Below are 27,923 nucleotides of genomic sequence, written 5' to 3' on the forward strand. Positions count from 1 at the left end.
AGGTGCTGGTAGAGCACTCCTAGAGCATCCTATATATACCATTACTTTGTGTAACAGGGCCTATTTTCCTTCATTTAGTCATTATCTGCAGACTTCTATTCTAGTATGTGTCTTGAGGCTGAATCATCTGGAATTAATTTAAAAGTCTGTGGTATGAGCACTCATCTGTATGAAGTTATCTTATACAATTTGAGTGTAAAAGATTTCAGCCACAGTTTCATTTGATGATTATCTCTGTAGATGAATTTTTTCTGTTTCTTTTTTAATAGTTCTCTTATACCTTGCTTCTTTGGTTATTGTGGTGTCATTTAATCTAAAGCAAAGAAAAATCAAGGAAAAAAGTTTTGTTTCTTGATTGTGTAAGGGAAAAGAGGCATGGGATGCCTTTTCCCTCTTGTAAATCTGGCTTGCTGTGGGTTTTAATATATTTGTTTTAAAATGACTGCAAACAACTTTACAGACTGTAAAAATAAAAAAAGATTTATTAAGGTGTTGGCTGCCAATTTACTTAATTTAGTTTGCTAGATTTTTGATGTTTTCATTTTCTTTGTAACTCCATTACTTCCGCTGTAACGCTGAGGATTTCCAAGTCAGTGTTTAAATTTCTGAAACAGGGTTGAGTTTTACAGAGTGAAATGATGCAGGTGAGAATTCTCAGTGTATGTTAGATGCAAGGGGAAATGCTAGAGATGATTTAAATAAAAGAGAAAACCAGAACAATGGAACAAAAATATCTTTTGTATATTGTGGGAGTGAAGAAAGTAAGTGATAAATACTTTTCCTCTATCTGAGTAATGGTGGAGCTGTGTGCAAATAACAAGATCTTAATGAGAGTGTGTACAAAATACATTAGCTAATATGTGGTATAGTTCTGCTTCATTGCTGAAATGTAATCATATATTGAAAATTATTTTCTATGGCCAAGTCTGAGCTGTTCTGCTTAGTCTTGGGTAATGACCAGTTCATATTATCTAGAAGTGATGACATAAGGAAACTGGGTATATGTTACAAGTCAAGACTCATATTTTAAATGTCATAAGTTGTTCTTATGAATTAATAATACAGGATTAAGCATTCAGTGTTGTAACATTGTGTAACATTAAACACCATGTAGTACGTGCATCGACCCTAGAATGTGTACCTTTGCAGTAATCTTTGTAAATGATAATGAAATGTTATCTGAGGTTAGATTAGAGGTTGTAGAGTATAGATGTACATTATTATTGTTAGATATTAATACTTGGGTGATAGTGTTCTACATAATTGATAAATTATTGTTGATCTGATACTCCTTGATGCTACTCAATTGCTTTTATTTTAATCCTTCAGTTGCGGCAAGTTCTGGAACACTTGTCTCAGCAGAGCGAAAGCCAGTATCTTAAAATCTTGACAAGTCTTGCTGAAGTTGCTACAACAAATGGTCACAAATTGCTTAGGTAAGTGTGAGGGCACAAGTTGATAAACTACCTGGCAGTTAGTGCCACTTAATAGTTTTAATAGTCCAGACTATCTGATGCTTGGCACATGCTGGAATAGATGGATCTCAAATCTGATTTATGTCTGTTTAGATCACTATCTTCACAAAGACTTCAAGAGAAGAAATTGGTGTCCTTGTATAGCTGCTGGTATCTAGAAGCTTGAGTTGCAAAGAAGTGTATTTTTTGTTTGGTTAGTCTGGCTGTGTCAGCCCTAGGAAGGGAAGCTTTTTAGACAACTGTCAATTCTTTTTTATTTTGTCTTCACCCTTCTCACTTTTTCTTCCCTTCCACATTTTTACTTTTCTACATGCTTTCTTAGTATGCTGGAGGAGAGTTTTGTTACTTAAGATGCCTGTCTCATGTTTGTTGGCTCTGATTGCCTTACATGGGTACTAATATATATGAGGTAAAAAATTTCATCTACCAGTGTGCTGTCGCAGCAGCACAAGTGGCAGTAACTTGGAGACATTCGTGACATAGGCAAGCATGTTTACCTGGTCTGCTTTCCTAGTTTTTTTGGCATCTGAGTCAGGGCAAAACACTTTGTCTACAATTTGTTGGAACATTTTACTGTTTTTAGCAGCTAACAGTTTTTGGTGTTACCTTTATGCTTTGCTAGAAAATCTTTTCTAGAAGAGTCAAAGGTCTGAAAACACAAGTTCTTTATTAGCATGTTTTAGGTGGCATTTTGGCAAAGAAAGGTTTGAGAGTGTTCTGTAATCAGAGAAACCTGTCAGTGTAGGTTGTAGAGGATTACGACTTGGGAAGATTCTTTTTCTTGGGAAGATTTTCTGAGGAGCCCATTAGTGAGATGGAAAAGAAATAGTGTATTCCTACTCCTAGATGCCTTTTTTTTTCTTCCCCATTAGTACATTTAAATGCAGCCTGTAGATTGTAGGTCAGAACTCCTGAATGACGGCAGGAAATTTATTACACTGTTAATAAATCTTATTCTGGTGGGTGTTTACTTTGATGAATTAATGTCTGATTAAGGTTTGAATCCCTTTAAACTTTGGGGTTAAAGTGTGTAGACATTAATAAAATTTTGTTGCTGCAAAGATAACTTTATAACTTTTTGAAGAATTTCTGCTGTTGCTGAGCTTCAGTGTGTATCTGTTTGTTAACTTGTAACAATATGTTAACTGTAATAATATGTTAACTTGAAACACATTCCTTTTTGTCTCCAGACTTCCTTAGAGCCAATAGATCTCCCACAAATAAGTTGTGATAAAGTGTACAACCATAGTGCAGGGAAGGATTTCAAACTTGCTCTGTATAAGGACGTTATTGGAAGTTGTAGTATCTGGGTTACATCATACAAGGTAGTATTTGTTTCTGTTTCAGTGTCTTCAGAGGTAAATTAAAGGGATTGTTGTTTAGATTTGATTTGTTACTGTTACTGCTCTTCTGATTTTAGCAATGCCCCCTCAGTGTGGCTGTAGAAACAGTAGCTCTGTGCCTGTACTGTCTCTGAGTTTGAGCCCTGTGTGCTCCTGTATTGCTGTGTATGGGCAAAGTGGAACCTGAAGACAAGATCGAAGGGTTGCATTGCATTGGATGAGGACTCATTTCTAGAGATGCCAGTACTTGCAATGTCCTGTGTGCTCTCACTGGCCAGCTTCTCTTTGGTACTTTGTAATATGTCACAACAGAACTAGGATAGCAAAAGAAAACAATTCCAAGACAGTTTCCCAGAAGCAGTTTCGCAAAAACTGTGTGTCTCTTCTCTCCAGCTTGGTTTCCTGACAGAAGCAGTAAATTTCTACTTCAAGAAGTATTTCTTGGTTGCTTTCAGATAAACACAATGAGGATTAAAGTAGTACTTTGTGAATACTCTGAGCTTGAGCCTCTTTCCTTCCCTTCTTCCAACAAAAGTGTGTAAAATGTACTTCATCCATGAAAACCTCCAATAATGATATTCTTGCATGGCTGAACCAATTTCATCTCTATTAGTTTCCTAGGTACTAACCCACAACCTGTTGCTTTTGGGTTTGTCTGTTGTTTAGTTCCAAGGTATCTAAAATTGTTTCCTGTAATGCTTCTAGCAAATATCCAGGAAATTTCACCTGGAAAACATTGCTGCTGAGACATGATAAACCACAGTTGATATATTAGTAGTTTTTCTTTTTTTTTTTTTTTAAATATTTAACTTGTTGAGATAGCTTCTTGTATTCATAGATTCTTTTGGTATATAAGCAAAGATTTTACAAATGGTAATTTTTAGCTGTGATGAGAGCTTCTGGTAACACAATTGCAGACTGCCAGTTCAGGGGATTTTCTTTACCTGGTTAAAAACTTAACATTCCTACTGTAGCACTATTTACTCTCTCTGTTCCTTTCTTATATTGATTTACTGAAAACTTACTTGATTAAAGTGTAAATTGTCACAAGAAAGTCGTACTTTGTATGGTAGTTTGGTAAAATTCTTAGTACATTGCTTTATAAAGTTAATTTACAGTAATTAAAATATAGTGCTGAAAACAAAGAAGTCTTTTGCTGATGACATGGGGTGTATGAAGTATAACAGCTACACTAGCTGTTAGAGCTAACAGTGTTTCAGGTTTGTGAATTAACAGATTATTAATTACAACAGAAGTTTACAGCACCCTATAAGATGTCAGTTTTCTGGTGTTTACCGATCTTCTGGCTGGGATGCTTGCTTTTGAGTTGTAAGTACTTTAAAGATAGAATTGAGTATGTGCTCACTTCTATAATATTTATAAGTTAATAGGTTTTGATAGAAAAAAAAATAAATTTCTTGCAGTTTGTTATGCATTCAAGACAGAAAAATTCTTACTACTTGGGATTTGAGAAAGAAAACCAAGTTGAATTTGATGGAGAATGTTCTGCTTGTGCATAGGGTCATGAATATCTCATATTTTGCACTGTTTTGGTACAGACTTCAGTGTTTGCCAGTTCAATTAAGGAGACATAAAACTTTTAGTATATTTGTTGGATAAATAAATAACATAGTGGTGGTTTTGTTTAGTATCTTTTAGATTATGCTTTTCTTGAGTAGAAATTGTGGCATCCTTACCATCCTGATCCCTTGTCTGGTTGAGGTAGCTCGTGGGCCTCTAGAATAACAGCTGCTGAGGATGGGCTGTGGCATTATATCTGATCTGTCAGTAGGCTTTTACTGTTGGAGGCTCTCTTTTCTGGATTGAAAAGCATTTTCATCTAAATATCCCAGCTTGCTTCATGCACTGAGATTCTGTTGGAAGCTGAATTTCCTCCTAGGGGTTCATAAGAAGTGCATTTAAAAAATAAGGAAGTATTTTGAAAGATAAGGCATTTGCCTGTTCTTACTTGTAGTTAAAATTACCTGTACATGTAAGAAAACCATAATGCTTGTATTTGACTTCTGGGGCTGGTGCAGGAAGTGAAAGTTAAAATTTACTAGGGTTTGAAGCTTAGGGTTTTTTCCAGCATGTGTATCAGACCCTACCCTTAGATTGCTTATTCCTTATTATACTAAATTGCTTCATCTAGGAAAAGAAACTTAAACATTCCATTTTTTTCCCCCAGCTTGTCAAGTAATTATGAAGCTCAAATGAAGAGTCTCTTAAGGATCGTGAGGATATTTTGCCATGTCTTTCGCATTGGCCCATCCTCTCCCAGTAATGGAAATGACATGGGCTACAATGGAAATAAAACTCCAAGAAGTCAGGTGTTCAAGGTCAGAAAAGTATATGATGTTGTTAGGAAGATAGACGTTAAAGAGATGAATTTCACAAAGCATGCATTCATTAATCAGACATCTCATGAACAGGAAGTAAGTTTGGTTGATGTCCCTATCCCTTTTTAAGTTAAACCTACCTCTCTCCTTCTCCTATATTTTTTCCCCGCACTGAATTAATTCATTTAGCCGCTGATGCGCATCTCATGTTATGATTTCTGATTTATTTCTTATTTAATAGATTGTTTATTAGGTGTTGAAGGTTTAGTTACCCAGGTGACTCTGGTAAATTTTGTTTTATTTCTGTTAAGAGTATAGTAATCTCAAAATATGGTGATATTAATATAATAGATTAATATAATTTCAAGATGGTAGTTGGAGATACACAGATGGAGTGCTGATCAATAAGCTTTATCCAGCTTCACAAGAACAATTGAACAGTTGTTCAAGCAATTGAATTCTTGATCTGTTTGTTGTTCCCACTGTGATCATGAAATCTTTTCCGAAGTTGTTCTTGGATTTTTTTATTATGTGCTTTGAAACATCAACTCACTACTACCCAAGGTTACTTGTTTATAGCGGCTTTCAAACACATGCTTTAGGTGGTTGGCATTTGAAGGTTTAGCTCCTGAAGGTGTTTGGCAGTTCTATGTTTATTTGTTAAGGAATCTCTCTGTAGAAAGTCATAATTTGCCTTTTTGTAAAGAAGCCCCAGTTTCCTGTGTGCCACTCAGTCTTCATTGGATATGCAACTGCCATACTTTTCAGAGCACCTAATAAAAAAGAACTGCAGGGTATCTTTCTTCTCCCATCTTATTCCATACTCTTAAACAGCACAGCTCAAATCAAGAAATTTAGATGCCAGTAATTACTTGAGGATGTTTCTTTGCATTTCTTCCACTGTGTTGTGAAAACAGTATTTTGAAGTTGCTTCAATTATTTGATGATATATGTTCATCAGGTTGCTTTTCAGGGCTTTTAAGACAGAGCTGTATTGATATTGTGGGAGATGATACTTTTAATTCCAGTGTTTTTAGTGAAGTATCTCAGTTTTTGTTTAAATTTCTTTCCTTGGAAAGAGGAAAAGCATCAGACTGTTGAAAAAGCCAAAAAACGTGCAAGCACAAATGTTTGTTCTTCTAGTAGCACAATAGTTTTAAGAACAAATTGATTTATATAATGAATATAAAGCTAGTGCTGGAGTCTGAACAGTACTGTATGCAAAATGTAATGCCTTGTGCAGTGTGCAGTGTAATAATTGTCCTCTGGAATTGTTCATCAAAATAGGGCAATAATGTGGGTTTAACCAGCATTCTGGTTTTGAAAAACAAAGCCCTACCCAAATCACAAGAATTATTTTATTAAAGGCAGCACTTTCTAACAATTTTAATGAAGATTGCTCCAAGTATACCAGATTGAATAACAAGCAGATGTTAAACACGCTTCATACAAGAACTATATCCAGTGAGATACTCTGTTACCAAGCCCAAAAAGGAAAAAAAGAAAGGTTTCCTGCTTTTCAACTCCACATAGTTTCAGAACACAGTATAAAATAAACAAAAATATTCAATTGCAATTTGCAAAGGAAGTGGCATATCAGTAGAATCACTTATCTGCATGCCCAAATGACTTTGTATGATGGAAGAATTGTTTCTTAATTTACTGTGCATTTAAGTCTTGTGCAGTAGACTTTTATTAAACTACTGCCACTGTTTTCCTAGAAAATATCAGTAATTCTTAATTCTGTGAAAACAACGTGAATAAGTAAAATGTATACTACTGTTGCGTTACCTAACAAAACAAGAAATTTCAGGATGATTTAAAATTATTATTGCAATTATTGTAATTTATTTAGAAGTTTATGAGTAAGGAAACCCTGCAGTAGGGCCAGTGTTGTGTCCATGGTATTTTAAAGATTGATGTGAATTTCAAACTCAGAAATATGAAACTGCTGATGAGAACTTACTGTTGTTTGGGAATGGGCACTCAGGTCTGGCAATGCTAAATTAATCTGCAGTTGTGGTTGGTTTAGTCTGTTCTTCCCTGAATTTACAGAGGGCTGGATGGTGGGGAGATTAGATACAGTGCTAAGTGAATTGGGTGACTTCCAGTTTTCTCTTAGTCTTACCTTTCCTTTTGCTTTTTTGTCCTTTCTTTGAAAATGTGCTTCTGATGGTCTTTTTCACCTTTTGGTAGGAGATAAAAAAGACCTGACTTTTCATAAGGCTTCATTGAATTTTTCTGTATCAATGTATTGATTGAGCATATTTTGAAGAGTTGTCACTGTAATGTAGCTGAGGAGGGATTAAAAATGTGAGTATTCTTGATCTGAGCCTACTAAGGAATGTTATTGCTTGATGAGGTCAAGAAAATCACAGAGCTATCTGTGCGTTAGTGAATTCCGGGATGTGATTCAGGCCTATCCAGATGTTTTAAAGTGGAAGCCCTAGCTAATAATAACACATTCTTGTACTGATCCTGTAAGATACAAAAGTATCACTGAATTTTCTCTCTCAAGCTTGAAACAAGCTACTAACTCAAATGAGATCTTACCAGTGAGAAACTTTGAATAGTAATTTTGACCAGATTTACACTCATTACTTTTCCATGTATTGCTCTTCCAATTGCTGTTCAGTGTGATCTCATATTAGGTAGACTTGCTGCAAAATTTCTCTGTAATTGAACAAGGTTCGGAAGTGCTTAATGTTTTTTCCTTGTTTCAGATACTGTTCTTTTCTAGAATTGAGGTAACTTCTCTGCTGTGACAAAGTCACTTCATGGATTAGTGATCTCCTGCATCCTGTGTCTTAAAAAGCTATCTGACATCTGGCAAAAGATTTTGCTTCAGTGTTGCAGTTTGAATATGGATTTGGTTACTGGTCTTGCTTTCTAGATGAGTAAAGAGGAAGGCATTGATTGCATAGGTAAATTCTTGCATTTGGGAGGTAAGGTGTGCAGCTGTAAAAGCTTGGTACTCCATCAGACTCGGCTGTATAATTCTAGAGAAACTTTTCTGCACTGTGAAATGTGACAACTGAAGTTTGAGTGGAGGTCTTTGTTTAATATGAGGTTCATGGTAAGAATCGACTGAACAATGCTGACTAGTAGTTTGAAAAAAATGTTGCTAGTGGTTTGATTGAATATGTCCATATGCCGTTTGAAAAGGTCTGGTCAGGGGTGTCGACATAAAATGCTGACACTCATGGGTATGATGGGCAGTGGAGGTGATGGGCAATATTTAGAGGTGTGTTTTATCCTGAAGTTGGACTAGAAAGAAGGAAAATGAAATGTTAAAGCTGTTATGCTTGATTAGACTTTTAAATGAGTTTATGACCAGAAGCTGTGAAGAACTAGCTTTGGAAAAACAAATTTGGTGGAAACGTTCTGAAAGGTGTGCTGAATCTGTGGGAAATAAAAGATAAAACACAAGACATTGGGGGAATATGATATCTGGCAAGCTAAACATTGCAAAGTTTGAGGGGAAAAAACCTAGATTTTAGTATTCTAGTAAATAACAACCTAGTTTCTCCTGAATTACAGGTTAAGAGTACAGCTGCATTTTTGTTCTTCTGTGTATTCAATTAATCCTGTTTTCTGTTAGAAAGTTTTTTATGTTATGTTTTGTGGTAAAGATCTGCAAGATGTGTCTTGGAAGGAGGGTAACTTGATCCTGTATGGCAGACATTTATGTAGAAAATTCTGCCTGTGCTGGAGGTCACCATCTGGAGAAATGTGTGGTCACTAGGAGCGCAAGTATTAAGTGACTGACATACAAAACATTGAGCAAAGCCCAGCACTATTAGAGATGAGGCTGGCTTTCCCCCACACTCCTATTGGGAAAAAATGGAAGCGTAGTGATAAATTTTTAAATGGTGAATTTCAGCAGAATCGTTTAATACACAGCTCTTATGAGAAGTAATTTATTGTGTATTGAGAGTGTGTCAACTATGAGGTACACCTTACTGAGCTTCAGGTAGTGTACAGATGCTGTGAGCTGCTCTTTATTTTCAAAAGCAACCTGAGAATATGAGAACATAACTTCCAGTGTTTGCTAAATCTTTGAATGTTTTCACTGGTGAAAAATGTGGATGCAACAGTAATATATGGAAAAAAGATTCCATTTAGAAGTTCACTCTTACTTTTGGAATGCTATGAAGTACTTGAGTCGATTACCTCCCTGTAGGATTCATATCCCTATGCTCACTAGACTGTAGGCTTGTGAAACAAGCACTTAAACACCATTAAGAGACAACACAGTTAGCTCTTGTGGGTTTTTTTTAATGTTCATGAGAAAGCTACAGGTCTTATCCCTTTTTCTCCTCCATAGTAGGCCTGCAGCTTGGAGTAAATGTGTTATGAGGGAATTGTACTGGATTTCAATTATATTGGGCTTTAGCAGGTGGTAGTGAAAGAAGTGTGTTTTTGTTAAAGTAAAATAAAATGTATAGCTTTTTAATTTGATATGGGATTCTGCTGATTTCGATTTCGTAAAGCTAGATATTAGTGACCCTTACTCTGAAACATCTGAGGTACTATCAAAATGAGCTGTATGAGCTCACATTATGCATAAAGCACATTCTTACTAGACGTGTGCACGAACCTGAATCTCAATGGTGTTGTCTGGAATTTCCTCCATCTTCTTGGCAGAGGAAGCTTCTTTGACCAGGTTCTTCAAAAAGAACTGACAGTCTCTTTAGAAACTCAGCCTATGTGTTCCTGGTTCCCTGCTTGGCTGCAGTGGTTAGACAGTAGTGTGCTGTGTGAAACCTAACTTAGTCATATAGTTCAGTTCTATAGGTCTTCTGTAATTCTTTCTAAATGAGTTTCTTTCTTCCATCTGCTGATTGATTTTCCTTCTATATGAAATTTTCTCTTTGTATTTTATGAGTATTTGCCTCTTATCTCTAACATGACCTCTACAGGATTATTTAAAGCTTTAAAATGTGCATGATATTTATTTGCCTTAAGAGGATTATCACATTATTAATATTATCTAATGTCAGCATGTTCCTTTTTGTCTGTTTTTTCATGTGTTTATTGCAGCCGCTGGAACTGCTCTGGCATTCTCTGGATGAGTGGCTTGTTCTGATAGCCACAGAGCTGATGAAAAACAAAAGGGACTCTGCCAACATTACTTCTATTTTATTAAAGCAAAAAGGACCAGATCACCAGGATGCTACTCCTGCACCTTCTTTTGCCACTGCAGGAAGTGAGGGAAGAAAAGAGCTGTCCACTGATGCTGTCGAGTTGAAAACATATGATGTTGCTGGGAAGCAGGAAGCTTGTGCTGATTATCAGGATGTTATTTCCATGACAGCAAACAGGCTAAGTGCTGTCATTCAAGCCTTCTATATGTGCTGCTCCTGTCAGATGCCTCAGGGGTAAGGAAAGGATTCATTTTTCTTACCCAACTATTACCATTTTAAAATCATACATACTTTCTTGGAAGAATGTTGATACTGACCACATTGGAACAGTCAAGGCTATGCTGTTTAATGCTTTCACTAGTTCAGTTGTTTGAATGCTTTTTTTATTTTTTAATGGTTCTAATGGTACCAAGCAGCACTGCAAGTTTTCTGTAGTGCTGCTGCCTATGAATGTAGCTGCAGTAGGGAACATTTTGTATTGAATGTCTAATGGCTCTTTGTAATCATGTAGTGTATTTGTAGGTAGTAGGATCTTGATATTTTGAAACTTAGCTGTATTTGCTGTTGGTTCTTAATGTGAAATTATCCCAGAATTTCATGTGATTATCCAACAAGAAGAGCTAAAGCTCAGAAGAAAAAAGAAGTGAGTTATCTTTGTGTATGAAAATGATGGCTGGGACAGAACTTATTTGACTATACTATATATAACAAGGGGAGTTCAGTCTCAAGGTAATGCTCACTTTGAATACTGCCCCAGGTTGGCAAACATGTAGTTTTGTGTGGAAAATGCAGTTCAGCTTAGGTAAACCTAATATCATTGAGGTCTGGTTTAAAAAGGAAACAAGTATGACTCCTTGTAACTGAGGTCCTAGTCTGTCCAAGATTGTTATGGATTATATTTGTGACTTTAGCCCTCATGAGTAGAAGATTAGGCAAGTATGATGGCATTACAAGCTCCCTGAGGAATCTAGAAGCAAGGGTCCCACTACATGACGACTCTTAATTATTCTTGGTTTTATAATCACCATAAGAGTTTTTCTTTCTCTGCCAAACTGAGTTGAATAAAAGCTTTCAAATTGGCCAGTAATATTTGTCTGGGGCATAGTTCTCTGTGGATCTTCTGGAAGATGATTGGTTATTGACATTTTTGCCTTTTCTGTTAGCTCATTATGAGATCTTGATGCTCTTGTATATTTAGTTTCATGATGACTACTTAAACAGCATCAGTTTCTATTTGTGTAGTATTTATAAAAAAAAAAAAAGAAAACCAACAATTTATATAATTCAAATTAGTTTCGATGGCACTAACCAAAAATATCTTATGATTTTTGAACAGGATGACATCACCTCGTTTTATAGAATTTGTTTGTAAACATGATGATGTCCTTAAGTGTTTTGTTAACCGGTAAGTTTCAACAAATATGCATCTTGTGATGCATCCCTCTGTTCCTCCCTGGCAATAATTTTTTTTTTCTTACTGAGTTGTATTTTTAGATTGTTGCTGTGATATATGAACAATATGCAATTCAATGGTCTTGCTGAACTCAAGGGAGTGTAGATTAATGATTCAGAGCTCAGACTTAAATGAACTCTCCTGCATATTTAAGTGATCTATTTGTAAGATTCGTGAATGAAATCTATTTCACAGAGCAGTAGAATAATTTGATGAATGGATTCTTTCCTTATATTTGTTGCAAATAAGGCCTTCCCTTTTAAGGTAGATGAAAACTTTCATTCTTCCTCAAATGTGTGATGATTTAAACGAGTCTAAACCATCTTTGTATAGTTGGCTGTTTCCAGAGTTTCTCTGGAACTGCCAGATTTATAAGCTTCCTTCTGTGTACTGCTTCTAATCCTCCCATGTTTAACAGATGAGGTAGTAGTCTAAGTTGTTTGGAAACAAGAGTTTGGAAAAAATGATAAAATAGAAGAATCTCTTGAAACTTGTCTATATGATTAATTCCATGGTTTCTTTATATAGACTTGTTGCTTCATGAAGCATTATTATTAAATCTCTAAAGGCCTTCTAACCTATTTTTCTTTCAGAAATCCCAAAATAATTTTTGATCATTTTCATTTTCTTCTGGAGTGTCCTGAACTAATGTCCAGATTTATGCACATCATAAAAGCTCAGGTAAATGTCGGGAGGTACTTAGTTACAACTTCTGTGAATATACAAAGGGTGTTTTTTTTAAAAAAATAATATTTAAAGAAAATCCATTTGGACAGGATGAAAGAACTAAAATGGCCTCTAGTGCTTTTGAATCTGTAATGTGGAAAGATCATATTAAACAGACATGGCAGCCAGATTTCTGTATTCATAATTCTCTAAAATACATGGGTGAGTCCATTTGAGATAACCAATGTTGGAGGTGTCTTACAAGTCCAACTTTCAGTTAAAGAGTGGAAATTCTGTTTTTAAATCTATTTGTGTACCACTAATAGATTGAACTTTAAAATTCTTTACTTTGCTCTAAATGACTTACATTCTGAGACAAAACAGAGGATAAATACATCACTATCACTTGATTTGGTCATAGTGGCAGCTCCTTTAGTGAAGCATCATGTTGTCTTGTCTGTTCCAACAGCTTTATTTCCTTAGTTATGAACCATACTGTGCTTTTCTTTGTAAAGATAAATAGATTTTATTAATCCAGTCTCATTTTTGGGACATGGTGTAGGTGTATTGTTTATTCATTCTTTCATTGAAATGTGTGTTTTTGAAACTCACTACCTCTGAATAATGAGGAAACCCTGAGAACTGATACCGTGTTTGTTAGATCAACTCATGTACGTGCTGTGAATTGCAGGAGATGAAAAAGGCCATTCTTGTGTCATACCTATCTCCAAAGAGCTGCAAAATGTCAATAAACACTGAGTCAAACAAGTTAAAACCTTCTCACCTAGGAATTGCTTTGTAAGGCTTCTGGTTCCTTTGGGCCGTTTTATATGACCAGTGAACCTTAGTGCAAATAGGGCTGGTTCGTATCATTTGTGCTTCTGTGCTCAGCTCTGGTTGATTATCAGTAGTTTTACAGAAGCCAGTGACTTATTTTCTATCTGAGTTCCTTCATGCTCTCCCCTAACCCTAACACAAAAAGAAGTTTTGTGCTATTTTTCTCTTCTGTGGAAAACTTCAATAGCTATTTCTGGATAGCTGGTGGTCCAGTCTTTCTGCAGACCCAATATCAGAAAGCACTCAAGCGTATGTCTAGTCATTTCTTCTTCCCAGAATACTGTGTAGCATACTGGGGCAACTGTGCACATCTCAAAAATAAATTGAGAATTATGCATAACCATTTGCTTATGGGAGAGGAATTATTAAGGTGAATGAAAGTGTGTAATATGGTTTGCACCTTGTTTTGTAGCCATTTAAAGATCGCTGTGAGTGGTTCTATGAACACCTGCACGCCGGACAGCCAGATTCAGACATGGTGCACAGGCCTGTCAATGAAAATGACATACTTTTGGTTCACAGAGGTATTATGTTCTAAGTGGAATTAGTGTGTCTTTGAAAGATAATGAATGAAGATGAAAAAATTAATTGGTATTTTGTATTTAGATTCTATTTTTAGGAGTAGCTGTGAAGTTGTGTCTAAAGCAAACTGTGCAAAATTGAAGCAGGGGATTGCTGTGAGATTTCATGGAGAGGAAGGCATGGTGGGTAAAAGTGCATGGTTTTCTTCTATGGTATTTTCATATGGAAATATTATTTTTCATTCACAAGTGTGGTTTTGAACTAAAAGCTACTTTAAAATTACTTTAAAAGAAATATGTGGTTGCTCAGCATAACTATCGAGTGAAAGTTTTGTGTACTAATGTGTTTTATTCTCTTGACATGCAGGGACAGGGTGTGGTGCGTGAATGGTTTGATATCTTGTCCAGTGAAATAGTTAACCCAGATTATGCCTTATTTACCCAGTCAGCTGATGGTATGTCTCTGCCCATTTTTTCTTTTTTCCCTAAGTTTAGGTTGTAGTTTTTTATAAAAGCATTTTTATAAAAAATTCTGTATAGAGGCACAGATTATTTCATGAAAGCTAAAAGGAAAGGTTCAGGTCTGCCTGTTTGAAGTAGTCATCTCCAAGGAGACTAGGACTGGACTGTCTCCTGCCTGCATCTGGTTGGAGACAGATGAAAGGAAGTAGATATATTCTTGTCCTTCTTTTGAGCATGTTCACAAGTTGACAGAAGCAAAGCCCATTAGAGTGAGTAAAACACGTATATAGCAATACAGTAAGATGGAGGACCAAATTTAACAGTTGGTAATTACCCTTTTGTTGATGATAATTATTTCAGAACAGTGCCTTGGAGAGTGGCTAAGCAGTATCATTGTAATAAGATGTCATTACATTCTAAGACATTTCTTTGTGATGTCTTTCTTGTGCAAAAAAACCCCCCAAACAGACTTTCAAAACCCTGCGATAAAACTCCTGCAGTGTTTTCAGATGCTTAGCGCGTTTGATAAAGAGAAGCTTAATTAAAAAAAAAAATTGATGGAACATGATAATATTTTTGTTTTATAGGAACAACTTTCCAGCCAAACAGCAACTCTTCTGTAAATCCAGATCATTTGAACTACTTCCGTTTCGCAGGCCAGATCCTGGGGCTGGCTCTGAATCACAGGCAGCTGGTGAACATCTACTTCACAAGGTCATTCTACAAACACATTCTTGGTATGATTTTATTAAAATCCTGCTTATTACTCATAACAGTTGTCTGAGTAGTGAACCTTTTCCTTTTTTATTTTTGTGTGTATGTTAAAATTGAAAAAGCCTTGGAAATGTCTTGCTAGTCTTTTATGTACATCAGAGTCACAACAATCTTTGCATCACAGTTGTGAAATTTGTTTGCCCTTGTAAGTAGTGTCATTCTTGAGAAATGAAAATAATTGTTCCCCGGTTAACTTAAGATAGACAAAGCTGAGATTGTTTGTGAACTCCAGTAAAAATCTATCAGGCAATCTTGATTATGTCTGAAATTCTTCAGCTTGTGCAAAGGTTTTTAAAAAGGTGAAGCCCTGTTGTTGAAAAACCGTTCTGTCTACCTACTCCAACAAATACTACTTATTTCCCAAAATAGGGTTTCAAAACTAATGCAGGTTCCTCCTGTCTCCTTAATGAGAGAAGTTAATTCATATTCTTTTACTGTAGCATTCAAGAGGATTGGACAGACATTTTTATAGAAAAGTAACTTTTTTAGTAGAGGATAACCTCTGTTAGCTGGTGGTATCTGTAGTCTAGGGCTCTTCGTTGCTCTTCTTTAAGAAACTTTGTGCCTCTTGATTGCTGAACAAGATGCCCCTCTTCTGCATTGTCATTGAAAAACTTCTCTTGAAAGAAGATGTGATTCCCTGTGCATTCTTGTCACTCCTCCAAGTACATGAATTTATTTGCTGTTGCATGCAGAATTTCCTTTGTGTTTGATCACTAATCTTCTTTGGAAGTATAAGATAGCTTGATGGTTTTCTGTAATCGTTTTGTCTACCTACAGTCTTCCTGTGATGTTTGCTGAGTCCAGGACAGATTAACTCTTAACTTCAAGTTTACTGTTTATCTTCCCTGAAAGTGTTCAGAAAACACTTGCAGTTCATTGAAGCTGCAGGCTCAGCCATCTTTGTCAAGAGCTTCTTCACAGAGAAGCATACTTTACTTCTCTCCCTCACTACTGCTTTCTGTGGCAGGAGACTGCTGGCAAGAGCCAGTGGAACACAGCCAGTCTGCAGCAGCACCACGTTGGCAGTGCTTCATCAGGCTCCCCTAGCCATTGATCTTCACAAGCAAAGTGGTTCTAAAGTAGAGGCATCATTGCATGGCACAGTTTGGTGCTGACCTTAAGCCTTGGCCTCTGACATCAAGAGTGAGTAGATCCATGGATGATGTGGTTTTGAAGGGATCTTAGATACCTTGGGCAGGGGCACCTTCCTCTAGACCAGGTTGCTCAGCCCTGTACGGCTTGGTCTTTGAACACTTCCAGGGATGGGGCATACACAGCTTCTATGGGCAGTCTGTTCCAGTGCCTTGTCACCTCCACGGTAAAGGAATTCTTCCTAATATCTAATCTAAACTTACTGTTTTTCAGATTTAAACCATTCCCCCTTGTCTTGTCACTGTATAAAAAGTCCCTCTCCTGCTCTTCTGTAGGCCACCTTCTGGTACTGGAAGGCTGCTTGGAGGTTTCTTTTCTCCACGCTGAAACAAGTGCAATTGTCTCATTTTTCAGTCTTCATAGGAGTGGTGCTCCAGCTATCTAATCATCTTGTAGCCTCATCTGGACTTGCTCCAAGAGGTCTGTGTCTTTCTTATGCTTGCACCCCAGAGCTGCGTTCAGTACTCCAGATGGGGTCTCATGAGTGTGAGCTAGGGGGGCAGAATCACTGCCTTTGACCTGCTGGCCATGCTGCTTTCATTGCTATGAATAACACTCACAAGCTAATTACCTTGTGATGTATTCACAAAAAAGAAAATCTTATTTTTCTGCTGTTCTGTGTTACCTTGAAAATTGTGAAATGTTGTTCTTGTCACCTCTTTTGGAAATAACTGCTGATTTTAGGTTCCTTACTAGTTTTGGCTTGTGATGATATGCTTGATTTATTGGTTTCTGAATTGACAAGATGACCTATTACTTACTTTTTTCTTTTTTTTTCCTCTTTGCTAGAATGACTATTGCAAATCAAGCAGCGGTCGTTAGTCTCTGTTAATAAGGTCTAACTGGTCTTAGTAAGGTCTTGTCATTCTGTTTTACAGGCATCCTGGAACTTTCTAGAGGTTTATACACATTCAACTTGTTTAAGGTCAAAAGGTTCACAATTCTTTATCACTTCTTATTACTTATCAGAGATGAAGAACCGGGAAAACTACACCTCCACTTCTCAAAGTAGTTGCTTTTTCTGCCTCAGTCACTGTGATTTATTTAAACCTTTCCAAGGCCTTTTCCATCAGCTTTGCGCATCTCCTATCTTCTTGGTTAAGGAATCAGAGTTGCACAGCAGTGGGTCCTCCTGAGCGGATTTATTTTTGCTAGCTCTTGTTCATGCCAAATACAAAGTTATCTTGTTACAGACATAGAAATTCCCTTCAGCTACTTGTCAGGCCTTAAGTAAAGAAGTACGAAATCTCTTGCAGTCTGAGACTGTTTCCATTCCTTTGGTTTCTCACCTTGCGCCGAGATCCTTGTTTTCTGTAGTGAAAGTATATCCATCTGTTGATGGCACTGAAACCACCAGTTGTGTGCTAAGCCGTTCTGTGTCTGAGGAGCACTGTGAACCTCTTTCACAGAGGAACTCCTCTTTTTAGTCAACAGACATGATGTGGAAGTGCCTTAATTAGAAGCTGAAACCTGTATGAACAAATGTTCTTACATTTCTTTTAGACTCAGGTGGGTGCATTACCTTTTTCCACTGTGGTGAGTTGAGATCTTCCTGCAACAATATCTGGTAGTTGAGGAAAGATCATTAACTTATATGATATTGCAGCTAACACACAACTAATGTGCTTTATAAGGTATTAGATAGGTAGTGTGCATGATTTTTTGTGTGTATGTGCTGTGAAACCAAACGTTGTGTGGTCTGCGCGTTGATTTAGGCTGCACTCTATTCCAGATGCAGCACCGGGAGAAATACAGTCAGAAATTAGTAAGACCTCTGTCTTGGTTTGGAAAGACAGGTGTCTGCTAGGGAGAGGCAGGCCTCTCTAGGAATGGAGAATTCAAATCCTTCCCTCTGTGTTATTATAATTTGGAAGATTAAAAAAAACTTTTCAGTCAGAGCTATGGGGAAAGGAATAACAGTCCTTTACTAGTAAATATAACAGGACAGACAAACAACAACAGCAATTATAATAATAGTAAAACAGAACCAAGAACCCTGAGGGGAAAACAGTGGAAGCTCCGGCGCTGATGGCTGGAAGCGGTGGATTTGTCCTCCGCAGGCAGGGGGGTGTCCTGGCAGGCAAAGTGGGCAGTGCCGGAGAACCCGCAGCGGCTGGACCCGGGCTGACCCAAAATCCAGCAGGGCAGCGAAGAAACTCCGAATTCCTGGGCGCTCCAACAGATGATAGAATTCCCAGGACCAGACTCCTCCATTAACCGTGGAATCCACGCAGCTACTAGTCGCCTGACCGTCCTCCCGGGAAAACGGGGAGCAGATGAGTCCACCACCCTCAGCCCTCGGGAGCCTTTTCCCTCCCCCAAAACTAAGTGATCAACTTCCTTTGTCCGGGTTGAGCACCCTTTAACTATCAGTATTTAGTCTCCTAGCAACTTATGGGGGGGAAAAATTCTACAGGAAAACTTAACCCTCAACAACCTCTTAGGTTAATTTTTCTCACTCTTCCTGTCTATCAGCCTTTTGCTTAAACAGGGGAGGAGCATGGTTTTTCCATTACTGTTTTCCAGTTACTTTGTATTTTGTAACAGATACAGTTACTTTCCTTTTTGTAAAAGGAATCTTCAACTTCCAGCTTACAGATAGCTGATAAATTCTTAACTGTTCTATCTACTCTTACATTCCACTCTACAATAGAAAGTAGTCCTTGAAATGGCATAAAAAAAAAGTGAAAATTAATTTCTGGGTCAGTGTATTTTGAACTGGAGGCCTTAAAACCTTGAATAATTAATGAGCTTGTCTCAGAGCTTACCTGTAGTATCTCTTTGAAGATTTCTGTGTTGCACAGAAATACCTGCTTCTCACAGTTATACTAAGATAGATTTCTCTTCCTTTTCAAACTACTCAAGGGTATACAAGAGAAAGATTCTACGTATTTTGTGGGATTCAAATTTTGTCATGATAAATCTGATGGAAATTTTATAACTGCCTGCTTGAGTCTATTTATTGGTAAAATATCTGTCAACCAAATGACTGAACTTAGTGCTTTGGTCTCACAACATGCTGACTATGAGTGTACTCTCATCGTAACACTTGCTGAGTTTCTTCTCTAAAGGAGTCTCTGATTCCTACTTTTTGGTTGTCTTTTTCCACATTTTGCCTATGTCCTTCAGAGACATCATTATTTCCACATTTTGTGTGTCAAATGCACATATGCTTGCTTGTTGCAAAAGTGAAAGTCTTCGCCCAGTAGCTGAAACTACTAGGCAGCTGTTAGATTTTTTGTTTTGAGAAAGATGACCGTGATATTTAATTAGTAAGTTATCTATCCCTCTCTTAAACTGGAGTGTTGCCTGATTTTATTTGGAAACCAATGCCTTACAGCTGTATACACCATTTCAGCACTTGTCAGCTCCTCCAGAGAAATACCATAACAACTTGGATGTTTTGCAGTGGCGGCTAACCTTTGAATTTTGTGTTTCTCTGAGGTACTGCATCCACAATCCATAGTGTGCTAAAGGCTTCTACTAATGGGCACCCTTATGACACTGCACAATGCATGGAAGATGGTGAAGCAAGGACAGTACTTCCTAATAACTTGCTTTTCTCTAAACCTACTGCTACCCTCACCCCCTGCCCCTTTTCCCAGATATTGTATCTGTCTTGGTAGAGTTGAAGTATCTATCATGCCAGAGTTAAAATAATCGAGGTCTGCTTTCTTGTGAAGGGGGTAGCTCTCTTGCATAAACTAGGGTCACTTTGTTCTGGACCCATTTGCTCAAATGTGCTTGAGTGCTGTGCCTCTCAAGGGGTTTGAAAATAGGCACTTTCTGTACCTGGATGAAAGTCAGACTTCTAGCAACTCTCCTTTTAATACTTCTAAACAAGTTCAGTTTGAAATGTAAAATTTCTGTAATAATAATTTTGAACTATTTAATAGATCTCATTTCAGTATAATTAAAAAGAAGAACACTGAAGAGTAAGACTTTTCTGGGTATGGGAACGTTGTCTCCTCCCACATACCCCCTAAATTAGCATTTCCCCTAATGCTCTGGGGGAGAAGATTCTGCTATAGAGAAATATGGTATCTGTGTTTCTAAAATTTAGGTAGAAAACCTTAAGACTTGGTAGGAAACATTTAACGTCTTGTATTCAGAAGGAGTAGATGCTTTTAGTGATCTAAAATTGTGCAGTTTGGTTTTGCCTGAGTGGTATGTCATTTGCTTCACTAGGAGGAAAAATGTACAGAGGAAACTTGATTCTGTAGTATTTTAAAAATACAGCGCACACAGTTCTGCTGTAGTTAGCAACAGTACATCCCTTTTTCCCTTTTCCTATTACTGCATTATTCTTGTTTCTCTCTAGAGGGCAATCTTCTACCATGTATTAAGTCAGAACCCTTTTTGCTTTATCCTATTTATTTGAGCAGTTTTGTCTCTTTTTGTTTGTTTGTTTGTTTGTTTGTTTGTTTGTTTTCTTTTTTAGGCATACCTGTAAATTATCAGGATGTAGCATCTATTGATCCAGAGTATGCAAAGAACTTGCAGTGGATTTTAGATAATGATATCAGTGATCTGGGTTTAGAGCTGACCTTCTCTGTTGAGACTGATGTGTTTGGAGCAATGGAAGAGGTGCCATTGAAGCCAGGGGGTGCAAGTATACTTGTTACACAGGAAAACAAGGTGAGTATACAGGTTTATTCAGAAGATGGTAGCGTAGGAAACACCATTGGACTGACTTTCTGAATAACTGGAAGGATGAATGGTATACCAGTTTTGAAGAAAACACAAAAAAAATTACAGTTGCCAACACTCTTCCCCCTTTTTCTAGGTTAGCATGTTGCAGGAATAGTACTACATAAAATCTTTAAAAGAGTTCAGATTAGAAGTTCTTCTTTCTGACAGAGAGTGTGGAAGGGAAATAGGATCAATCTAAATGAAGGATTTATTTTAAAAGTTACAAATATTCCTAAAGTGATGTCTTGGGTATATGAACAGTTGCAATTGCTGAACATAAAATTATAGATAATGTTGCAAAGTGTGCTGCCTGCTAGGCCAGTCAATAGTGCTGGATTGCTGTAAACAATATGCAGATAAATGCACAGAGTAAAAGTCTGCAGGAAGCTTTTTCAGCCATTTGCAAGTCACTTGGTGGATATGGAAATAACCTACTTTTTAGACTCACTTTAATAGTAACAGATTGAGAAGCCCCCAATTCCTCTGCAGCATTAATTCAAAAAAATAAATATGGGAAAACACAGACAGATTTTGAAAATTGCTTAGAAATTATGATAAACACAAGTCTAATTGAATCCTGCAGTTACTGACTAAACAGTTCTGAGTAACTGCAGGAGTGTCGCGGTAGACCTGCAGCTTTTTGTAACGTTGACTCTTGGTCCTGATGTGTGCTTTGTGTTCTGATTTTTATTTGTGCTGGGCTGGCTGAGCCTGTTCTCTGTGCTCAGTAAGCATTCTTCAGGAGCGGTGTCGGCAGCTGCTGCACTGGGGAGCAGCCGCTGGGTGTCAGCCTTTGTTGCAGTTTGTGCTGGTGCAACTGGCCCTGGAGTCTTGTAGCCTTAGTCCTCGTTTTCATTGAGGCAATGTCATTCCAATAGCAGGAATATGTATTATTAGCCTGATTTTACTGTGATTCCTGCGGTACAGTCATTTGTGAAAGAATACAGATGGTAAAACAAGTCTAATTAAGAAGGTAGTGGATACTTAATTTCTTTATTATCTGTTGGAGAAAGCAAGGATGTTGATTCTTGTATCTGATCAGTGTTAGCTTCTCAGTGTGTATATATATATATATAAGTATTTAATGTAAATTGTAAGTTTCATAATAACTATTTAAAACCCATTTTCATTTAGCATAAAATTAGAAGCTTGCCCACATGAGGGTATTACCCATTAGCAGCTGAATTTGCTCCCTTAACTTTAGAGCTGAGACACAGTCTAAAAAGGGTGATTGCAAGCATGTAGAGGAGATGGCTGCATTCTGCCTCATCAAGCCTTTGTCAGCATGGCAGGAGGGGACTAGAGTTTTGTGTAGCTTTAATTTGAAGGATGGTAAGAAAGAGGTGACTCTGGTGGTACCTTTGAAACTATGAATGCATGTTTTAAATTTGAAGTTGCAAAATGTGGAGTCAAAAAACATCTGTAAGATGGCATTTTTTTTTCACTAGCAAAGTTATTGACAGTGGCCAAGTTGTTGCAAATTGGAGATGTGTATTTTAGTGGTTTTGGGGGATTTTTTTCCAGTTCATTTAATGTGACATAGTTTTGCAGTACGTTTTAGCTTAGCTGTTCTACCCATTTAAATAGGAATGTGTCTACTTTATTAAAAAATCTCTTTTTCTCCTGCAAGTGATACCTTTTTTTCCCCCTGCCTTTACCCAAGGAATAATAGACCACTGTTTAAAATTCATTGTATTTAGTATACCTCTGGGAGAAAAAAATCAGCTTCCAAAAGAATTTGCTGTGTATGAACACCAGCAGATTACCTGTTAAAACTAAATTATGAATGAATCTTTATCCCTTAAAAAACTAAACAATAAACACGTACACATACACAAAACCCCCCCCCAATACCAAAATAAAACACACCCTTGCCCCTCCCTACACCCAAACAGTCTCTCTCTCTCATTGAAAACGGAAACAAAGTAAATGCATCGGTAGAAAGAGCTATTTGTAAATTGCTATTTTCTTTGAATGGGGTAATTTTTTTATATGAACTGGGTAATAGGTGAATGACTGTGGGACGATTAGATGATGCAAATATTCGTGTCTTGCAATTGCTGTGTCCATGTAGCTGTGTCCACAGCTGAAATACACTTATAGCTTGGTTCAAATGCCTTTTGTCATGGTAATGGAGAGATGTCAAAGGGAGAAGTCAGGCTTTGTCCTGAATTTATCTTTGCTGTGTATCGTTTTGCAGCTTTCTACTTTTTGAGAAAAAAATAAAATTAGGCCTAGTCAAAGTTTGACTATATGTTATATTAAAGAATGGTGCAGATCTCCGCAATCCTATGGCTTTCACTGTCCTCCCAGAACCTGTCTGTGAGCTGGCCATTCTGTTTGGCAGTAAAATAGTAGGGTTTTTTTTTTTTTTTTTCCAGGCAGCTTTAAAATGGAGCTGCTCTCCGAATGTGAAAATCATCATAACCATTGATCCTTGTATCACAGTATATGGGACTGTGAAATCGAGGAAGCATGATCTCTGCTTTATTTACCTCAAAGTAAAACACAGAATAACCCCTCACCCAAACCAGACTTTGTCATTATATTTGTGATGCCTGTCTAAGGCGTGTTCAATCAAATCTCCCTTCCTTCAAGAAGGCTGGATCATAACTTTATGTACTATGTAGATCTGAAATGATGTAGGTATTTCTGTTTTGTAATGTGCTCCTAAAGCTTCAGAGAGGAATAAAATGTAAATGAAGTGCACAGAAAGCAAAACAAATTGACCAGGTTGTTTACTGACATGTATTATGTAAATTCTGTGCTACGGGTCTTTCATCATGTGCCATTGCTGATAGCCAGGATGCTTTGCTGTTCCAGGCGATTTTAAACATTTCTTGTTACAGCTGAAGTACAGCAAGTGCTTTCTCTCATACTTAAAGTGTTCAGTGTAGTATTTTTGTCATGCATAAAATAAGTTTTGGGTTTTTTTAGTGGATTTTTCAAAATAAGGTGCTGAATTTTTCTTTCCACAACCCTGTTTTTCTGGGTAGCCAAATTTACATAAGAACAGTTTAAGAGACGTAAAACATGCATTTCTGATCATTGAAGGCAACCAGTATTAACATTATTTTGAAACCTGGTGTTGCAAAAATTTCTGATTTCTTCTGTATTCACAGACTTATTTTTGTCTAGTGCAGTTAATCTCCTTTGGCTGCCCTTCAGTCCTCAGAGAAGGGACGTATCTTCAGTTCCACTGATAGTAGAAGCAACCTGGGGAGATTACTAGACTGAACCTAGATTTTTGGGAGCAGTTGAAGATACTAGGTCATGTTCCTCTTCTTCAGAGCACTTCACAAACTAATTGTTCTCTCAATCTAATTAAATGGTGATAATGCATTTAAAGGTATCTTTCAACTGCAAAGAAAGCAACCCCTCTGTACATCTCTGAATGTAAGAAGCTGCCTTTAAAAAATATCCTTCTGTTTTGAAATGTTTCATACTTCGTTATCTTTTTCTGAAGGGGAGGAAATACAAAATGCTTTGTTGCTTTTGTGCAGATTCAGAACCTAAAAGTTTAGGTTGAAGTATTTTACAATTAAAAATCCAAGTAGTATTTTCATAAGATTGTTTTCTTGAAGAAAGCTGATAGTTGAAGTGGTTTAATTGAGAGATGCATTTCGTGATTGTCTTATCAAAAGTCATGATTACGAAGTCAAAGCATTTCTTTAAACGGAGTACCTTAAATAATCTAGGAATAAATTTTGTTTTCAAGTAGAAAACTATTTTCTTGAGTAAAGAAACTTTATTAAACTTGTGTAATTTGGTCAGGGTAGACGAGATGCATTTTTATAGAATTTTAATGTAGGCACTTTTCCCTTCTAAAAGGCACTTCTCTCCTTCTAAAAGCCTGCTTCCATTAACGCCTCCTAGGCTTTTGTGTTCTCAACAAAAGCAAAGTTCGGGTGGATTCCTTTTCTGGCTGGCATCTTTTAAAGGGAAAGGAGCCCCCAGATTTCTAAAGCATATTATAGTCTGTTCCCTGGCTGTGATGGAAATTGTTTTCTGGTGTTTTTCTTTTTTAAAAACTAAGGAGATTTTTCAAGACTTTCTTGAATATTTGAAGTTCTTATTAAGACTAATTACCTCTGTAGGCTTTATTATGTATTATTTTAAGGTTCCAGAGACAGGGGGAAGGCAAGGAAGCTTTTTAGCTCACAAATATTCCTTCAGAACTTAGTCCTTTTTCTTGAATAATGTCAGTTTGCTTAAATAGAGTATTTTTGCTTACAAACATTGGTGTGTTTATGCCCTTAGTTGAGCTTAATGGAGATTTTATTAGATGTGGGCATGACAAATTAGGTTTTATTTACTTCCTGTATCTTAGTCTGAGTCCCTGTTTTTCGGCTTGTTTATGTAACAATTCGAATACTTCTGTTTTGGAATTGTCTTAGGAGGGAAGGTGGAAGAGCAGAAGGGGCTTATTTTGGGTTGCTTTCACATGAAAAATATAAAGGGACTCTTACTAATTTGCAGTGGGAGAGGTTTGAAATGCATTGAGGACTGCATTCGTGTGTGTGGGTTTCTTTGAGCTGTATGTGGTTTTGCTGGGGTCTATCTTAGTATTGTTTTCTATGTTGCAGGCTGAGTATGTGCAGCTTGTGACAGAGCTCAGAATGACAAGAGCCATTCAGCCTCAGATAAATGCCTTTTTACAAGGCTTCCATATGTTCATTCCACCATCTTTGATCCAACTTTTTGATGAATATGAACTGGTAAGCAGAAATGCCTATGTATTTTTAAACACTTTGTTCAGCATACTTCATCAGCAGTGCAAATAATGTAGAAGTACAGCTCAGTAACCACAAAATATTTTGTAGCTTTCACATTAGCATTGCTTCCAGGGCATCTATCAGTGAGGGTCTTATGTGTATTCCTGCTTTTTCTAATTACTCAGGATTACCATCTTCCTGAAACTTCACCTGCCAGTAATAAATGCCTTAAATTGTAATTTCAGTATAGAATCAGCATGTTGTGGCCTTTAAGTCTTTGCATATTTTCCTTGAGAAGGACAGAAATCCTTTAAGAATAAGGAGATGCTGTCTGTTGTCTTTATTTTTTCTGAGTCAGAGTGGAATTTCAGTAAATTTTTGTTGGTGGTTTGATCTTCTGTAACCAACACATCTCAAATTTTCTCTGAAGTCATGGCAAGACTCAGAGTTTTTTTCTTATAGGTTCTTTGGCAGTAATTTTTCTCTCTTGCTAGTGCATACTTAAATTAAACACATTATGTGAAGTCACCTGAATTCAAGAATCTTCATGTATTAATATTTAGTCGTGGGTTCCATAAGTTTGCACCAAACTGAAAAAGCACTGTAAGCTTTCTACTTCTTCAAGCATTACTTCTTAAAATAGCATAAACTCTCAAAATAATTGTTTAGTCAGGAGGACTAATCACAATCTGTGTGTTTCTCCTGAAGGAGCTTTTGTTGTCTGGTATGCCAGAGATTGATGTGAATGACTGGTTAAAAAATACAGAATACACCAGTGGCTATGAGAGAGGAGACCAAGTTATTCAGGTAAAGTTATTTATTTGTTTGTTCTCTTTTTTTTAATAATGTAGACTATTTAATCCAAAAAATGTGGGTTTTATTGTTGTCATTATTTGTATGTGTTTATGGAAGCTTATTTTCGCTGAAATTCTTGGAGATTTTTATACTGTATTTCTACATTAAGTAACTTAATGTTGTATGAATTTGGTAAAAAAAATTTCCATAATTTAAGTAGCAAATTCACATATATTCCATTTATTGTTTTATCAGTATATTTTCAAGTACTACAAGTATTTAATGGAAAATACAAACTAACTTTTTTGTCATTTAGTGGTTCTGGGATGTGGTGGAAGAACTAACTCAGGAAGAGAGAGTGTTACTGTTACAGTTTGTTACTGGCAGGTGAGAGACTCTTCTGTAAGAACAAATACATTGTCTATATGCTCTGAAATAAGACAAGAGACTTGAGAGACCATAAAAGATCATCTAGAAAGGTTGTTCTATACGTTGGTCAAAGTAGACAAAGTGTGTGTTAATACTTTTGCTGTCTCTTACTTGCAAAATGATTGATTACATATTTATTATACTTGACCACTTTTCAAGAGGCCTTTGTTGCTGTCCAGGCCGTTCTTGGCAAGGCCATAGTGAATTTAACTGAGCTTTATATTCTTGTTCCTGTTGCATATTTATGTGTCTCATGGCTTTTCTGGTAATCAGCTGAGGCTGTAATATATGAGATAAGTAGGTAGCACTTCAGTCAGTGTACACAGAATATCCTTCTCCTCAAGCTGAGCTGAATTTAGTATTAGTGCAGTGTGTCAAGATAAGTAAAGATGTAACCTTATGGAAGACTGTCTGCTTTATAAAGGTTTTCTGTTCTAAATTCTATTTGTTCTCTAAGGAAAATCACTTTTACTTCCCTTATGGTTTGGGGACAGTGAGGGAATGTTTTAGCAAGAAATGCCCCTGTGAGCTGGGTGAGTTGCTGAGCTTGTGAGTACAGACATTTCACAAAGTGCATCATAGACATTAATGTGACACTTGAGTTGTGCAATCCAGTCTTCTTCTGGTAGCAGGCAGAGATCACAGCATCTTATTAGTCTGATGTTCCCTTACTATTCTAGGATTAGTAGAGTAGTTGACCTTTTGTGTATCAGTTTTATGGTTAAGCAATGATAGAATACAAACTAAGATAATCAAAACTACCTTTTATATTAAGGAATTTCATAGTCAAATATGTATCATCAAATGGCCTGGTCTCCAGATTCTATTAGTTTCACTTGATTTATTACTAATTTCCTTGGGTTTAGGGATCATGGATGATTTAAGAGGCTAGTTGTATGCACATTGATCTTTTTGTCCTCTGAAGAAATGATTCCTGAAGTTGTAACTACACGTGTGGCCTGCCAACTGCTGGTCTTCCATTTTTAGTGGACTAGTCCATTTCTAAATCTAGACAGCAAATAAGTATCTTTAAAATGTAAGGTCATTTCAAATGCTTCTTAAAGCATTCCAGATGATACTGAAGTGACATTCAGTATTTTCATAGCATTTGGGATAATCT

General features: G+C 36.8%; 1 protein-coding gene across 3 annotated transcripts in view; it reads left to right on the forward strand.

Moving 5' to 3' along the window:
• HACE1 (HECT domain and ankyrin repeat containing E3 ubiquitin protein ligase 1) overlaps positions 1-27,923 on the forward strand; it is a 48,159-nt gene that overhangs the window by 15,013 nt on the left and 5,223 nt on the right. For 2 of the 3 annotated variants that reach the window (XM_040059280.2, XM_040059282.1), the window contains 13 exons: positions 1,330-1,436; positions 5,007-5,253; positions 10,201-10,538; positions 11,641-11,709; positions 12,351-12,438; positions 13,673-13,784; positions 13,867-13,964; positions 14,149-14,236; positions 14,831-14,980; positions 20,614-20,810; positions 25,451-25,582; positions 26,288-26,386; positions 26,691-26,761. In XM_040059280.2, coding sequence (XP_039915214.1) covers positions 1,330-1,436; positions 5,007-5,253; positions 10,201-10,538; positions 11,641-11,709; positions 12,351-12,438; positions 13,673-13,784; positions 13,867-13,964; positions 14,149-14,236; positions 14,831-14,980; positions 20,614-20,810; positions 25,451-25,582; positions 26,288-26,386; positions 26,691-26,761 — 1,796 coding nt within the window. The remainder of the gene's footprint in view (positions 1-1,329; positions 1,437-5,006; positions 5,254-10,200; positions 10,539-11,640; positions 11,710-12,350; positions 12,439-13,672; positions 13,785-13,866; positions 13,965-14,148; positions 14,237-14,830; positions 14,981-20,613; positions 20,811-25,450; positions 25,583-26,287; positions 26,387-26,690; positions 26,762-27,923) is intronic. The other variant, XM_040059281.2, reaches the window with a different exon arrangement.

This window comes from Hirundo rustica, chromosome 3, assembly GCF_015227805.2.
Source record: "Hirundo rustica isolate bHirRus1 chromosome 3, bHirRus1.pri.v3, whole genome shotgun sequence".
Lineage (NCBI taxonomy): Eukaryota > Metazoa > Chordata > Aves > Passeriformes > Hirundinidae > Hirundo > Hirundo rustica.